General features: G+C 46.5%; 1 protein-coding gene across 1 annotated transcript in view; it reads right to left on the bottom strand.

Moving 5' to 3' along the window:
* Positions 1-6,735: 6,735 nt before the first annotated feature.
* Positions 6,736-12,528, bottom strand: part of COX19 (cytochrome c oxidase assembly factor COX19) — a 14,625-nt gene continuing 8,832 nt past the window's right edge. Inside the window, exon 3 of the mRNA XM_006167888.3 lies at positions 6,736-9,645. Coding sequence (XP_006167950.1) covers positions 9,567-9,645 — 79 coding nt within the window. The 3' untranslated portion in view covers positions 6,736-9,566. The remainder of the gene's footprint in view (positions 9,646-12,528) is intronic.

The raw sequence follows: 12,528 nt of genomic DNA, 5'->3' as shown, positions 1-12,528 counted from the left end.
AAGTTCCTGAGAGGCAACCAGCCAGGTATGCTCCCTGGGGGAGGGGGTGCTCTCAGTTGGTGGGGGACAGGAAGCCCCTGGGGGTCTTAAGCAAAACCAAAACCAAGAGGCTGGGAGCTAGCTCACCCTGTGCTGTGAGCAATCCCCCTCCTCTACTCCTCAAGCCCATCAGCTCTTGAGCCTTTGTGCATGCTTGGCATGTTTCAGGCTGACCAGACCAGGGACTTGACCCCTGGTTACCATGTGGGATCTATCTTCTCTAGAGCCACACATCACTGCTGTGCCACAAAACTGGCCCAGCATCTGAATAAAGCATCTGCTGTGTGCCAGCCCCTGTACCAGTGCTGAGCCAGTGAAGTCCAGCTCAGGACATCTGCTGCTCTGGTTAAGAAATCCCCACAGCTTATTGGGGAGATAGATGCAGACACAGTTTAGATTTACTTGCAGATCTGCTAGGGGGAGATTACCCTCAGTGTTTTCTCATTTTTCCACTCCTGTCTCTGTGAAGTCCAACATCAGGGCCTGAGTCACCAGAGGGCCCCAGAGTGGTAACCCAGAGCAGACTGCATTTCTGTTCCGTCTTGCACTTGAACACGATCAGCAGGCCTCAACACGTGTGGGGCCTCCGGGACAGCAGAGGGGCAGAGTCACAACTGAGGAACACATGCTGCCCTCCCCTCCTCTCCCCACAGCTGAAGCAAGAAACCTTCTTGAGCCACAACAGTCACCAGTACCCCAAATTCCTACAAGATACTGGCAATTCACTGGGGGATTTCACCCACGTCGGCACTCTTTATTAGGTGTCCTGGGTACAGCTAGGTGATACACTCTTTTCCCTAGTGGAAGTGAGCTGGTGGGTAGCAAACTCCTGAGGCTCCCTTGAGGGTGGTGCTGATGGAGTCCAGCTGACTGGATCATGCGTGCACCAAGGCCCTCCTTCTCCAGAGGCACATTTCTGCTCTGCGGGCACTCTCTCCACTATATAATCAATAAACCCAGAGCTGTGACATTTTATCTCATTCCTCCAGAAGAGACTGGAGAGCCATAATTTTGTTCATAGTATCATGGCAGTCACTTGTTCAACAGTTTCATAGAAAGTTCTTTAATAAAATCCCTGCTTCCTTGACCATATATGTATTAATCTCACTAAAAGATTTAATTTAAGCACACGGTGGATGAGATGATACACACCAAAGAGAGGAACTCTTGCCTTTTTTTTGGGGGGGGGGGAGAGGTTTTTGCTATAGGGCGCGTGCACTGGCCAGAAAGACAGAGACAGAGACAGAAAGCGAGAAATCAACCCCCCCTCCCCGAGGGCATGGCCACGTCGCAATCCCTTCTCCATTCTCCTCTCGGGATCTTGGGCACGCATGCACACATGCCCAGCGTGAGTTTAAGCCGCCCGGTCCGGAACTCGAATTGTGGTCGACTATATGGGAGTCCAGCGACATAGCCATTACGCTTATTGCTGGTCCCAGGAACTCTTTCTTTTCAAGCAAAGACTGTCATCAAGACAACATGGAACATGGATGAAAAGCCCTTTGTATGGGCCAGTCCATCTCGGTCTTTGGGAATGCATTCATAAGGCCACATGCATTTACTGAGGGTCAGTTGTTCAAGGTTTCCTATAGGGGAAACAGAAGTTGACAGACATGATCCCTTCCTCAAAGAGCCTAAAATGTCATTAGGGAAACAAGTTGCACCCCCTCCCACTCAGCATGCAGCCAACTGCCTGCCAGGAACAGCAGGCCTGCCTCAAGGCCAGTCCCATACCTTGCAGAACCCAAGCAAATACAGCAGTGCTTCCCAACACATACGCCAGAGCAATTTACCAGGAAACATAAACCGATGCAGCTATATTCATAGATGATAAAAAATTACAACTGGAGGTGTATAATTTATAGCAGATATAAAATTACAACTCAACAATGAGGATTTTTTAAACTAATGATTTTATTGTTTCTATAAAAAATGATACATGCTTGTTATAAAATAGAGTCATAAAGAAAAATACAAGAAAGCCACATATCATCAAACAATCCCCTCACTGGGGTACCATTAACATTCACTGTACAGTATTCCAAACCTCTCTGTATCCATATAAAATCAGGATGTGTCTGGATAGACAAACGCCTTCCAAGAACGAGGGCTCATGCCACACACGCAACTAGCTGTTCTTTTTATTCGTTCCATTATTAAATATATAACCCTTGTCACTTGCTAGCCAAAAAGCAGCAACAAAGCTAGCACCAAAGATTTCAGAAATATAAGTTAGACCTTGGATGGGCCAGCAGATGGTGTGGAGGTTAGGGCGGCTGGATCTCCCATGGTCAACAATGGGTCTGAGTTCCAGACCTGGAGGTTTGAAAACATGCTAGGCACATGTTTATGGATGCCCAAAATCCTGAGAGAAGAGTAGATTGTAGTGTGACCACATGCCCAACAGCAAAAAAAAAAAAAAAAAAAAAGGAAAAAAGTAAAAAAAAAAAAAACTTAGCCCTGAGAAAATTCTATACATGACTTGGTTGTTGTAGATAATTAACAGAAGCCTGTAAAGTGGCCCATAGACACTCATGACCACCCCTGGCAATTTTCACACTTCCTTTGGAGCATGGACATGTGCTGAGTCACCGTCGCAAAGGCTCTGGGTGGGCCTCAGTGTCCCTTTGCACAGAGGAGACCTAATGTTGCTCACGTGCCCTGCAAAAGCCAAGCTTGAGTAAAACAGCTGATGTTCTTATACTGGGGGAGTAGGGTGGGTAGAATGCCCTTGGAGGTCCAGGATCCTAATCCTTGAACCTGTCAATATGGTACCTTACATGGCAAGAGATATTGCAAGTAGATTACAGATCTTGAGGTGAGATTACCCTGGACTGTCGGGTCAGGGTGGGAGGGAGCATGTAGTCACAGGGTCTTCATGAAAGGATGGGAGTCAGAAAAATGGAAGCACATCAGTGGAGGGCAGAGAGGAACTAGAAGGTGCTACCTGCTGGCCTGAAGATGGAGGGAGAGTCCCAAGCCAAGCCAAGTCAAGTAATGGAGGTTTCTCTAGAAGCTGGCATAGGTGGGAACTGCATTCTCTCTTAGCCTTTAAAAGGAACCAGCTCCATGGACTACTTTAGATCCCTGAACTCCAGAACACTAACACACTTGTTACTTCAAGTCACTGGGTTGGCAGTGCCCTCCCAGAGCAGCAATTGGAAAACTAACCCAGGAAGCTTTATGTGGAAGAATCTTGAGTTGTTCTTGAAGGCTAGGTTGAACAGGGCCAGCAAAAGAGAGAAGCCCCAAGCTGGGGCCAAACTCTCCTGATATGATCTGTGTACGCAAGGCTCTCGTCTCCAAGCCCTCCAGCTCCTCGTCCCCAGAGCCACAGAAAGCCAGACCGAGGGATGTGTGGGTGGCAATGGGGGGAACGTATTGCCCTCGTCAGTCAGCTTCTCAGGAAGGTGACCATGGGTCCAGACTGTGACCATGGCTATCTCTGATTTTTCTCATGTCTAAGGCAAACACTTGGGAGAACATTCTGGGCACTTTTATTTTTAGAGATTTTTTTCTATAGGATGCATGAGCTCACCAGAGAGACAGAAAAATCACCTCCCAGGAGAATGGCCATGCCATAATTCCTTCTCCTCCATTCTCCTCTTGTGATTTTGGGCACACATGTACACACTCTTGGCATGAGTTTCAAGCTGCCAGGTCCAGGACTTGAACTGTGATGGACTACATGGGAGTCCAGTGACATAGCCATTATGCTGTCCACTGGTCCTTCTGGGCACTTTCAAATCATGTAATTGGCTTATCAAAGCCAGTATATATAAGAAACAGAATACAATCTTTCTCTGACAAATGATGGACTATGAAAAATATGAGAAGCTTTGGCAGACACAAACAGAATGTCTGGGTTCCAAAACACTGCTTTAGCAACCCAGATCCAGAAAAACAAAGGCAATGCCAAGGTGCTCCAGCATGGCCTAGTGGTTAGGGAAGCCAACTCCTATGTGCCAACCACAGTTTGAACCCTGGTCCTGGCAGCTTGAGGGGCACACTAAGCCAATGCATTGTGCAGGTCCCAAATCTTGACAGAATGAAGAAATGGAGTCAGGATTGTAGCATGACCACACCCCACTGGAGAGTGTTTTCTCCCTCTCTCTCTGGCGAGCAAAGGCACCCTTTGGTAATTAAAAATAAATAAATAAATAAATCAGCAGGTTCTGCAGATGTGTAGAAATGTCAGACTGCCTGTCCTACAACTCGTTTCAAACTGCTCTTATACTTCATCATAACTTGCTGAAACCATGTCTGTATCTATATTATTCCTATTTGAACTTCACTGCATTTATTTCAAAGTGAGTTTACTCAATCAAAAGAATTTACTCAACCATGGATACAGAAAGTTCAACTACAGTTTCATAAAATGTTTTTAAATTTTTTCAATTCAAATTAATTTCAGATTTCCAAAAAGTTGCATGGACAGAAAAGAGTTCATATACCCAGCTTCCCCAAATAACATCTCACATAACCTAGCACGATATTCAAAATCAGGAAATCCAGCCCAACCCTGGTAGCACACTGAGACACTGTACTCTGTGGCTGGGATCACATGGGAGGTCTGGGTTTGATTCCTGGCCCAACTTAAAGGCCAGGTGTGGTAGCAGGCACCTGTAAACCCAGTGATTCGGGAGACTGAGGCAGGAGGACCATAAGCTCAAGCCTGGCCAGGGCAACACAGAAAGACCCTGTTGAGAAAAGAGCTAGGCATAGTGGCCCATGTCTACAGCCCCAGCTGGGAGGCTGAGGTAGGAGGATTGCAACATAGCAAGATTCTCTCTTAAAAACAAAACCAAACCAGGACTAGCAGGTAGCATGGTGGTTAAGGCTGCTGGACTCCTACATGGCTGACCACGGTTTGAGTTCCAGACCTGACGGCTTGCTTTCTCACTTTCCTTCTCTCTCACTGTGTCCCTCTCTGGTCAAATTAAAATAGATAAAATTAAATAAAACAATTATTTATTAAAATATAAAACCAAGAAATCAATGATGACACAATGCTGGTAACCCTCCCTGGGTCCAGCATCCCAGGGCCATTGAGCTGTCACATCTTGCCTCCTCTCGTCCTCAGTTTCTTCATTGTCCATGACCTTGACACTTTTGATGAGTACTGGCAGTTACTTTGTATATCCCTCAGTTTGGTCTGTCCGATGTCTCCTCATGATGACACTAAGTTATGCATACTAGACAAGAAAATCCCAAGTGATGTCCAGTGCTCAGTGCACGAATCTGGCTCCTGATGACAGCTGCTCGGCTACAGTGGTCCCCACCATAAGGCACCACCGCTTCCTTGCAATCTCCAGGCATCTCAAGGGAGGTGTCTCAGACTTGACAACATCCCACATCATGTCCTTATTACACTCTGCCCACCAGTTTTGGGGGCTACTGATGGTTCTTGTCTGCAATCATTATCACTGTGGTAATTGTCAAATGGTGATTTTTTTCTCTCCCCATCATTTCTTCTACGTTAGTCCAGAATAAGGAAGAGCCATCCCTTCCCCACTGATGTACTTACGCAACTATTTCTACCTGCGTGGACTCCTGGATGTTGATTCGTGTGGGCTATAATGGTACCACCATCACTGATTTTCTTGCTCACTGTCCCCGGTTTGGCCACTAGGAGGTCCTTCATGTTGCCGCCTGTTCTTTCGACATTGCGAACATCATTTCTCTCAGCCCATCTTTACTCTCAGCACATGATACTCTAAGCTCATCTTGAAACTTCCTTGCCCCAGTCCTGGAGCCAGCCAGGAGTCTTGGTTTCTGATTAAAGAATGGGACCAGGGCTGGCTCGCAGCAGTAATGCACTGCTCAAAAGAAACCAAATCCCTTGGGGACCAGCAGGTGGAGTGGTGGTTAAGGTGCTGGACACACTCACATGGCTGACCATGGTGCAAGTCCTGGACCTGGTAGCTTGCTTTTCTCGCTTTCTCTCTCTCCCTCTCTTCCCTCCCTCCTTCCCTCTGGTAAAATTAAAACATGAATGAATAAATAAAAAATAAAATAATTCTTTAAAAAAAGTAAAGAAACAAAAGAAAACAAATCCCACATGGCTTGGTGATTCGAATCCTCAGCCCAGTCAGCCCGAGACATGCTGGGCCTGTGTACAAGTGCCCAGAGTCTGACAGGCTGGAGGACTGAAGGAAGAAGGAAGGGGGAGGGAAGGGACTGCAGCATGACCAGACCCTGTGGAGAGTGCTTTCCTGTCTCTTTCTCTTGCATGTACGCACTCTACCATGAATAAAGGGAAATTAAAGAATAGGATCAGAGCCAAGACTGGATGCTGGGTGTGGCAGCTTCTAGGCCCTCTCAGGGCAGAGCTAGAATATGTTTGTGTGAAACATACACACACATCTCTAAATCCATTTCTTTATCTAGCTACCTTTATGTTGGAAAACCTTACGTTTGGGACCAGCAAATGGTATAGTGGTTATGTTGCTGGACTCCTACATGGTCAACCATGGTTCAAGTCCCAGATCCAGTGGCTTGAAAATCATACTGGGCACATGTGCATGCATGCCCAAGACTCCAGGAGGTGAAGGAATTGTGGCATGGCCATTCCTCTTGGAGAATCATTTCTCACTTTCCCTCTCACTGTCTCTATCTCCTTTTCCAGTGAGTACATGTGCTCTAAGGCAAGGGAAAAAAATCTTAAGTTCAATATATTGGAGCACAATATATTTCCAGTTTATTCTATTTTAGATTACAGTTTTGGTGTAACCTGGGTGTGGTAGTTAAGGTAGTTGGACCCCACATGGCTGACTGCACCGTTTGAGTCCCGGAGCTGGTGGCTTAAGAAACACAACGAGCATGTGTGTGTGCATGCCCAAAATCCTGAAGGGAGGGAGAAGGGAGGAAAAGGATTGTAGCGTGACCATTCTCTATAGGGGAGTGCTTGCTCACTCTTACCCTCCCTGCAAGTGCATGCACCCTCTGGCAAATGGGGAAAAAAAGTTTCATAATTGCTGTCAATGTGGAAGAAAACGATTACCTAGGCTATAATATCTTGTCTTTTTGAGGGGCTGACAAGTGGTGTGGTGCTTAAGGTGCTGGACTCCCACATGGCTGAGTTCTGGACCGAGGCATGCTTTCTCACTCTCTCTCTCTCCGATCAAGTTGAAGAACAATAAAAAATAAAATTAAATAAGTAATTCTTAAAAATGAAAATCTTGTCTTTTGTTCCTCACTTTAGGCAAAATTGTTTTCCAACATTACTCAGGCTAATGGGGCCCTCTATACCCTCACTGGGTCATGGCATGCATTTGGAAGTTACTTAGGCCTGTCCTGTCTCCCTCACCCCTGCGGTGGGTCCCAGTGGGTATCTGTAGGTTGCTAGGCTACTGCCGCCTTCTGCACCGCTGTAGTGGGACACAGTGTGCATCTGTAACATGACTGGGCTGTTACTGTTAATACCGCAATACGGCTAGGCAGTACTGTCAAATCCTGCTTTATTTGTTTTCTGAGCATGTAAAATACTGGCATGGCTCAGAGTCAGAACTCCGTGACACGGTGTACTCAGAGGTGTCACGGCCCTCCCAGGTGGTAACCACTCTCATCAGTTTCAGGTTTATCCTGCCTGAATTTCTTTTTTGTACAAATAAGGAGTTATTTGTACAGTTTCTTTCTTCTTTTCCTTTTTAACACGCTATAGATACTCTTTCGTACTCACCTTTCCCCACATTAGCAGCATGATACGTCTCTCCCTATCAGTCAGACTGCCCTCCTTCTTCCCCACCACAGTCTTTCCTGCAGCTGCACAGTGTCCGTGTGGCTGTGTCAGTGTCTAAACGTGCTCTTGTAGGAGAGGGCATTTGGGTTGCTTCAGTATCTTTTAGTTAAAAATACTGTTGCAATAAATAACATTAGGCATATACAAAATATTTTGACGGCTTAGTTTGGTTTGCTGCTAAAAACTGAGACTTTTCCTAAACTAGCAATAACATGCCAAAAAATCTACAGCACACAGAGAAGCATGACAGAGACCAAATATAGAACTGTGACAAACTGCAAGTGGGAGCAGGGGTGCCAGTCCAGGCACGCAGGCAAGGGAAGGAGGCATTTGCTCAAGGCGGTCTAATAAAGGGCCCCACCACAGCACAGGAAACAGACCATACCGTGGAGAACTGGAGATGAGCTGAGGAGCCGCCCCAACCACACCCTGGGGTGCAGAGCAGCCTTCTTCCTGGAGCCCAGGATCAACTGCATTGGCTTCCCCCATCTTCTAGAACTAGAGAAGACTCACCATTGCAGAGAGGGGACTGTGGCATGACGAGACCCTGTGGAGGGTGCCCTCTCTCCCTCTCTCATGCATACATGTGCTCTACCATGAATACGTGGGGAGAAAAGAAAAGATGAAAAGCCTCGTTGCCCAAGGGGGACATGCCCTGGATTGTCCCTTGTCCTCTCAATCTCATCACTGCCGTCCACTGGCCAAATGGAGCCAAGGAAACAGCCTGCAGTGCTTGGGAAGGGGGAGTGGATCTGAAGGCCAGCAGGCCCAGACAGGAGGCATGGTACTAGCATTTGTTCATGGTTTTGAACCCTGGCACACATCAAAATCATCCTAGACTCAGCACCTGTAATGCTGAAATGACTCACAGGTAATTCTGCAAACAGTTCAGGCTGAGAACCACTACTCTAAGAACCTGTGACTGGAAACTGTGATGTGGCAGGACCACCACTTCGACGTGACCTCAGAGGGTCTCCAGTAAGAGCTGGTTGATACTGAGGGTTAATATTTTCACAGAGTAATTAGAAGACAACCATGTAACTCTCACTACGTATGTACTGGCATTCTAGTTGTCAGGATTACAATATGTGAGTTACTGAAATTAAATATCTAGTTTTATAATTACAGTCTGATACAAATCAGAAAATTACCCTTTATTATAAAGGTAACTTGTTCAGGCAGAACCAGAAAAACCCAAGAAATCAAATGTATCAAAAGACAAACAACTTTTCACTATCTCAATTTCCACTTCTGGTGGTGGTGGAGGGTGAACTGGCATATATGCTCATGAGTACGAAAAGGAAAATGTTTCTAGGGAAAGGTTCTTTTCTGACCATGTCTGTCTATAGCAGTGAAATCCGTGCACACTGAGCATATCGGTTTTGGAAAGCTACTCAGAGCACTGCACTAAAGCCACCCTTTTACAGGAGACCCAGGGCACTCGCTGGCCATGAAGAGTGACACCAGTGGCATCTTACCTCCTGTCACGAGCCTCCCTGGGAACTCAGTCACACATGTGGATTTAAAGATAAAGCCACTCTCTTAAGGAGAAATAAGAATCTAAAAGGAAGAACACTTGTTGAAAATAACTTGGGGAGCGCAGGAGATAGCCATTTCCCTACTTAAGAGAGGGACCCACAGAGGATGCCTGACTGGCTTCAGGAGGAGTATGTCAGGGCGTCCTGAGAGCCTGTCCCAAGAAAGGCCACACGCAGGCCCTCAGTTCCATGTGATGTGCTCTAGCTTGGGTACCTTTGACACAGCCCAGTGCTTTTCTCATCAGAAGTTATTTTTTTGCCTCTGATTTTCCATCTATCAAATCTCCAAATCCCAGTTTTTCCAGTGGTTCTTGTGCCATCAGTTGCCTAAAAGGAAAATGGAACGTTGTCAGGGTGGCAGATACAGGGAAAGAAGACCAATGTCTATACAAGAGCCCGCCAGGCCTGTTCACGTGCTCCCACATCCCCCCAACCCGGGGTGCTCCCTTCACTCCTGTGTCATGTCTTAGGAAACCAGCCCCAGAGAGCCACATAGTCAGCCCACAGGGTGAGAGTCAACAATCCATGAGGATGTGCCTAGCCGAAGTCCACATGGTCCTCTCAGCCTCACTGAGTCCCTCCTGGGGCAACACAGGCACCCCGTAGACTCAAGAGGGCAGCTGCTGAGGGTGTGGACAGAGTCTAGACACACACAGTGGGGATGCACATGGGTGGAACAAGGGGTGGGGCAGAAGGGTGGGCTGCAGCCAGGCTTCCAAGCTGCCACATTCCCTGCAGATGTGTGAGGAGGAACTCAAACCTGGCCACCAGGGGATATGATGGCATGTTAGCGACCAGGAGAACACACCATTTAATCACATCAGCTTTACTTTGAACCTCGAGGTATTTAGACACAGGTATATGGACTCCACTTACTCCTGGTTTCAGTCCCACAGTGGTGCCTTCTCTACGACCCCCTGGGTGCCATCTCCTGTGGTGTCAGATTGGTGAAAGCCGCTAAGATGAAGCTGTGTAGCACTGTGACCTGTGCTACCTCACACGGCTCACAGGCCAGACGGGGAGCTCAGTACTTGGTCTTTTCGAGGATGCAGGAAGACACTAGTTTTCAGAGGCAGTCCCATCCCACGTGGCAGTGACAGCATAACTCTCCAGCTAGGACTCCTTCAGCCTCCTATACCCCACTCCAGGCAGTAGCCGGCTTCTCCCCGTGCCACACTGTGCTCCTATAATAGGCTCAGAGCACTTTGCCCAGAGGGGCTAGATTCACTGTGAGAACCCACCCAGGGCCTGGCACCTGGAAGCCCCTACTGTGCTACAGCATCACTTTGGGGCCCCTTCTACAGCTGACTTCATTTGTCCCTCAGAGCCTGGAGATGAGGATACTCACACCCAAAGAGTAGCTATAAGCGTGGAAACAACCCATGAGGAATGAAGGCAGATGGCTATGCTTTCTGAGCTAGGCACATTGTAGAAACACAATATACAGAAAATAATCTGTTAACCAAACTCTAGTACTTTCCTGTAGGCCATCCCCATTAAGAAAACAACAAAAAAGTCACATAGGGCATGTGTGCCCAAGATCCTGAGAGAATGGAGAAGGAGAGGGGACTGCAGCATGGCCATCACCCCTTGGGAGATGATTTCTCACTCTCTCTCTCTCTCTCTCACACACACACACACACACTACCCCAATGAGCATATACACTCTGCAGCAAAACTTAAAAAAAGTAAATAAAATATAATGGACTATCTTAAATAAGATATTTAGGATTTACTTTTAAAGACTTTAGCAGTTGGGGTAGCAGTAACACAACTCACAAAGGAAAGGTCCAGAGTTCGCATCCTAGGACCTCCCCAGGCACAATGAGCATGTGTATGCCAGAGTTACTGGTTGGCTGACACTGGGGTGGATCGTGGTGTGAAGACCTGTTAGGGGTGCTGTCTCTCTGACTCTCTCTCTCATGGATGAAATAAACATTTTTAAAAAATAAAAATAGGGGCCAGCAGGTAGCGTGGTGGTTAAGGGCACTGGACTCCCACAAGGCTGACTATGGTTCGAGTCCCAGACCTGGAGGTTTGCTTTCTCACTTTCCCTATCTCTCTCTGTCCCTCTTTGGTCAAATTAAAATAAATAAATAAATACAGTTAAATTTAAAAATAAAATAAATTAATTTTAAAAAAATAAAAATAAATAAGACTTCAGCGGTAGAGACAAAAACTAAGGGGAAAGAGAAACCAAAAGTGGAAAATGTAGATAATGACTGAAGCTGGGCCTAAGTGCATGGGGTTCATGGTTCTGTTCTACTTCTGTGTGTGCTTTAAATTGTCTATAAAAAAAAAAAGCTAGAGGGGCCAACAGGTGTCATGGTGGTTAAGGCTCTGGACTCCTTTGAGTCCTGGACCTAGTGGCTTGAAACTCACACTGGGTGCTTGTGCATGTGTGTCCAAAATCCCAATAGGAAAATGGAAGAGAAGGGATTGTGGCATGGCCAACCCCCTGCAAGGTGATTTCTCCCTTTCCTTCTCTGTGTCTCTGTCTTGTCTCTCTCTGGCAAGCATACATGCCTTAAAGGCAAAAATGTAAAAAAAAAAAAAAAAAAGAAAAGAAAAGAAAGAAAAGCTAGAAACCACTTAAAAAGAAAAAGTCCAACTGTAGACCAGACTGAGTACAACTATTTGAACACCTCACCAGAGCTAGACAATCTGACTATGTATACCCAATGGTGGGTACTATGGCTTGGGTGTCCTCCCAAATTCATGTTAGAATTTGGTTGTACTGTGAAAATATTAAGAAATGTAATACCTTCAGAGTATTGAAAGGTGGGGCTTTAGGAGTAATTAGATGATTAGGGCAGGGTCCCTATGATTGACCCCTGGCAGGTTTATAAGGAGAGACAGAGAGATGTGTGCTCCTGTTCTCTCCTGATGTGACACCTGCTTGGGCTTGCCATCCCACCATCAGGAAATCCGGAACTTGGTTCTCCAAACTGTGAGCTAAATAAATCTCTATTCTCTTACACTACCTAAGCTTGTATATTTTCTGTTATTAGGAACAGAATGGTCTAGAACAGAAAACTGTTCTCCCACAAAGTGAGATTTTAGATTTTTGTTTGTTTGTTTTTTGGAGACGTTTTTGCCATAGGGCACATGCACTCACCAGAAAGACAGAGAGAGACAGAGAGATAGAAAGCGAGATATCACCCCCTGGGGGGATGGCTACGCCGCAAGCGCTTCACATCCACTCGCCTC

The sequence above is a fragment of the Tupaia chinensis genome, unplaced genomic scaffold, assembly GCF_000334495.1.
Source record: "Tupaia chinensis unplaced genomic scaffold, TupChi_1.0 Scaffold145208_1, whole genome shotgun sequence".
Taxonomy (NCBI): Eukaryota; Metazoa; Chordata; class Mammalia; order Scandentia; family Tupaiidae; genus Tupaia; species Tupaia belangeri.
The sequence above is the reverse complement of the archived record's forward strand: the minus strand, read 5'-3'. Positions and strand labels throughout refer to the sequence as shown.